Raw genomic sequence first — 3088 nt, forward strand, 5'->3', positions numbered from 1 at the left:
AAAAAAAGAAGGTAGAACAAACTTCACCAGCCTAGAACAGGCAAAGAGTGGGAGTGGGGTAGGAACACGATAAAAAGCACATACATGTAGGGACATTAAACTTCATTATACTGACAAGCACAAATGTCAGTGATGACTGAATATTTCTGGAGAGAAAAAAAAATGGAATGACTAAGCTTTAACATTCCTAAAAGTCCGGAGACTCCAAAATTGAAAAATAATCAAATTTCAGCTATTTGAGACAAAACTGAAATATTTAACATAGCCAATGAAAGGATGGGAATGGTGTGTTATGTATCAAGTAAATACTACCTAACATCGCAGGTGATGTGAGTCAGAGGCTCGGACACAGGTGACCATGAGATTGTCAAGATTACTGGTGACCCTTGGCTCAGCTCTCTGGGAGAGCATAGTCTTAAGTTGGTTTTTGCCTACTACTAGCTTTAAGATTACATAGCAAACTTTAGAAGCCAGGCTTGTTTCTATCATGTCTCAGCACTTGGGAGGCTGGGCAATTGCAAGTTTGAGAACAGGGTACCCTAATTAGCAAAATTCTTTATCAAAAAAACAAAAACAATTACTTTTTTAATGAAGGAAAATAGGGAAGTTACTATGTTTTTCTGAGGAATTCAGTGTATACCCTAAGTTAAGATCCTAAGTGTAGGTTAAGAAAAGCTGTATGGTATACAATAGAAAGCTGTATGGTTAGAGGTATACAGTAGAGTCTTGCACCTAATGTTGTTAATATTCTGAGAAGTTGTATAAACTGTTGAGACTGTAGGAGGTAACAGAGCCACTGAAGTATTTGTGAGATCTGTGTCAAGACTGGATTTTATAATGAAACAATGACCTTTTTTAACGTTGCAGGGATATAATTGGTGCCATGATCGGAATGTGGTTACCATTTTTAGTGCACCCAATTACTGCTACCGTTGTGGGAACCAGGCTGCTATCATGGAATTAGATGACACTTTAAAATATTCTTTGTAAGTAACTTAACATTTTAATTGTATGTAATGACTTTTAGAGGAAAAAATAAGTACTGAAAATAGACTTGGGGGTTGGAGAGGTAGCTCCACAGCTCAGAGCACTTGTTAACAGTCTCGTATGACTTCCATACAAACATGCACACATGTGTATGTACACTCAGACCCACAGACACATGCATTCATGAATAAAAATAATACTTCTAAAAAGAAATGAAAGCTCTGTTTATTGACAGGGTAGGAGGAGTGCAGACCCTCTTCCTTGACATTGGATTTGAGAACTTTTTTTGTTTTGTTTTTTTTGTTTTGTTTTGTTTTTTGAGACAGAGTTTCTCTGTGTAGCCCCAGGGAACTCACTCTGTAGACCAGGCTGGCCTCGAACTCAGAAATCCGCCTGCCTCTGCCTCCCAAGTGCTGGGATTAAAGGCGTGCGCCACCACTGCCTGGCTGGATTTGAGAACTTCCGATACACTGGGCACGTGAAGCACAGCCTGCATTCTATTCTAGGTCATTGCTATGCCACCGCTACAAATCCAGCCCAGAAAAGTGGGGTTGTTTGGTTTTGTTTTTTTTCAAGACAGGGTTTCTTTTAGTAGCTCTGGCTGCCTTAGAACTCACTGTGTAGACCAGGCTGGCACCAGATTCACAGAGATCACCTGCCTCTGCCTGCAGTTTATTGAAATTTTCCCAAGCACTTACAGCTAATAGGAAAACATTTAAGAGAGCCATAAGCCAGGTGTGGTGGTGTGAGTCCTTAACCCTAGCACTGCAGAGGCAGAGGCAGATTCTGAGAACAGTCTGGGATAAGCCATACATGAATTCCACGACAGCAAGGACTACATACAGATAACTTATTTCGGAAAAACAAACAAATAAGAACTCAGACAAAAAGAGGAACTTGTCCATTACAACTACCAGGGGCTGCAAAGTGTCTTGGTGGATAGAAGCAGAAGCTGACCTTCCACAGGATGCCAGTTTAATTCCCAGCACTTACACTGCAGCTCACAACCATCTACAATTTCAGTCCAGGGGATCTGACACCTTTGATTGACCACTGGCACCCATGCAGATATCTACATACACATAACTAAAAGTGACTTATTTCAGGCTGGAGAGATGGCTCAGCAGTTAAGAGCATTGACTGCTCTTCCAGATGTCCTGAGTTCAATTCGTAGCATCCACTTGGTGGCTCACAACCATCTATAATGGGATCCAGTGCCCTCTTCTGGTGTGTCTGAAGATAGCAACAGTGTACTCATATACATAAATAAATCTTTTTTAAAAAGTGACTTATTTTAGGTTTAATAAAACCTTTACTACTGGGGGATGTGGCCTTATTGGTACTCTGTTTACCCTAGCATACATAAAGCCCTGAGTTCAAGCCCAACATAGTGTAAACTGGCCATGGTGATGCACATCTGTAATCCCAGTACTTGGGAGATGAAAGCAGGTTGGTATGAGTTCAAGGCCAACTTTGAGTATATGAAACCTGGTTTCAAAAATATTTGTAAAATAAAGCATTTACTATACATGTTATCATTTGCATGCCTATAATCCCAGTACTTACTGCAAGTGTGGGGCCACTGTGGGCTATATGAAACCATGTCTCAACCACAGCAACAAACAATTGGGAATACATCCTGGTTCCTGACTACTGTGAATGTTTGCACATGCCCATGGTTGCATCCTCCCAGGACTATATGGAGAAACACAAAAGTGGGATTTATCCCAAGACCACAGTGTTGATTCAAAATAGGAAAAAGTCAGTGTAATAACATTAATATTTAAAAGAGAATAGGCAAACAGCTATTTCGACAGAAAAGGCAGTTGGTAAAATTTAGTGTTCCTTTATGCCAGGCACTAACAGTAAATTTTCACCATAGCTATGATGTGGTAATAGCTTGATTGCTAGTGATGAGTTCAGGGTCATCCCAGCCACATGGGATGCAGTGAAGCTACAGGTCTTTGCTTACCTGTCTATTCTGTGTCTTACTGGCTGCCTTGCTTGCTGATCATCTTCTTTGTCGATTTTAGTCTTCAATTTGACCCAGCACCTCGTCGTGGAGAGCCTCATGTGACCCGGCGCACCCCAGACTACTTCC

The 3088-nt window shown here is 40.9% G+C and overlaps 1 protein-coding gene across 1 annotated transcript in view; it reads left to right on the forward strand.

Moving 5' to 3' along the window:
• Ppp2cb (protein phosphatase 2 catalytic subunit beta) overlaps positions 1-3087 on the forward strand; it is a gene marked incomplete at its 3' end in the record, with an annotated part of 19292 nt that extends 16205 nt beyond the window's left edge. The window contains exons 6-7 of the mRNA XM_031391232.1: positions 868-986; positions 3021-3087. Coding sequence (XP_031247092.1) covers positions 868-986; positions 3021-3087 — 186 coding nt within the window. The remainder of the gene's footprint in view (positions 1-867; positions 987-3020) is intronic.
• Between the last annotated feature and the right edge of the window lies 1 nt (position 3088).

This window comes from Mastomys coucha, unplaced genomic scaffold (assembly GCF_008632895.1).
Source record: "Mastomys coucha isolate ucsf_1 unplaced genomic scaffold, UCSF_Mcou_1 pScaffold22, whole genome shotgun sequence".
Classification (NCBI taxonomy): domain Eukaryota; kingdom Metazoa; phylum Chordata; class Mammalia; order Rodentia; family Muridae; genus Mastomys; species Mastomys coucha.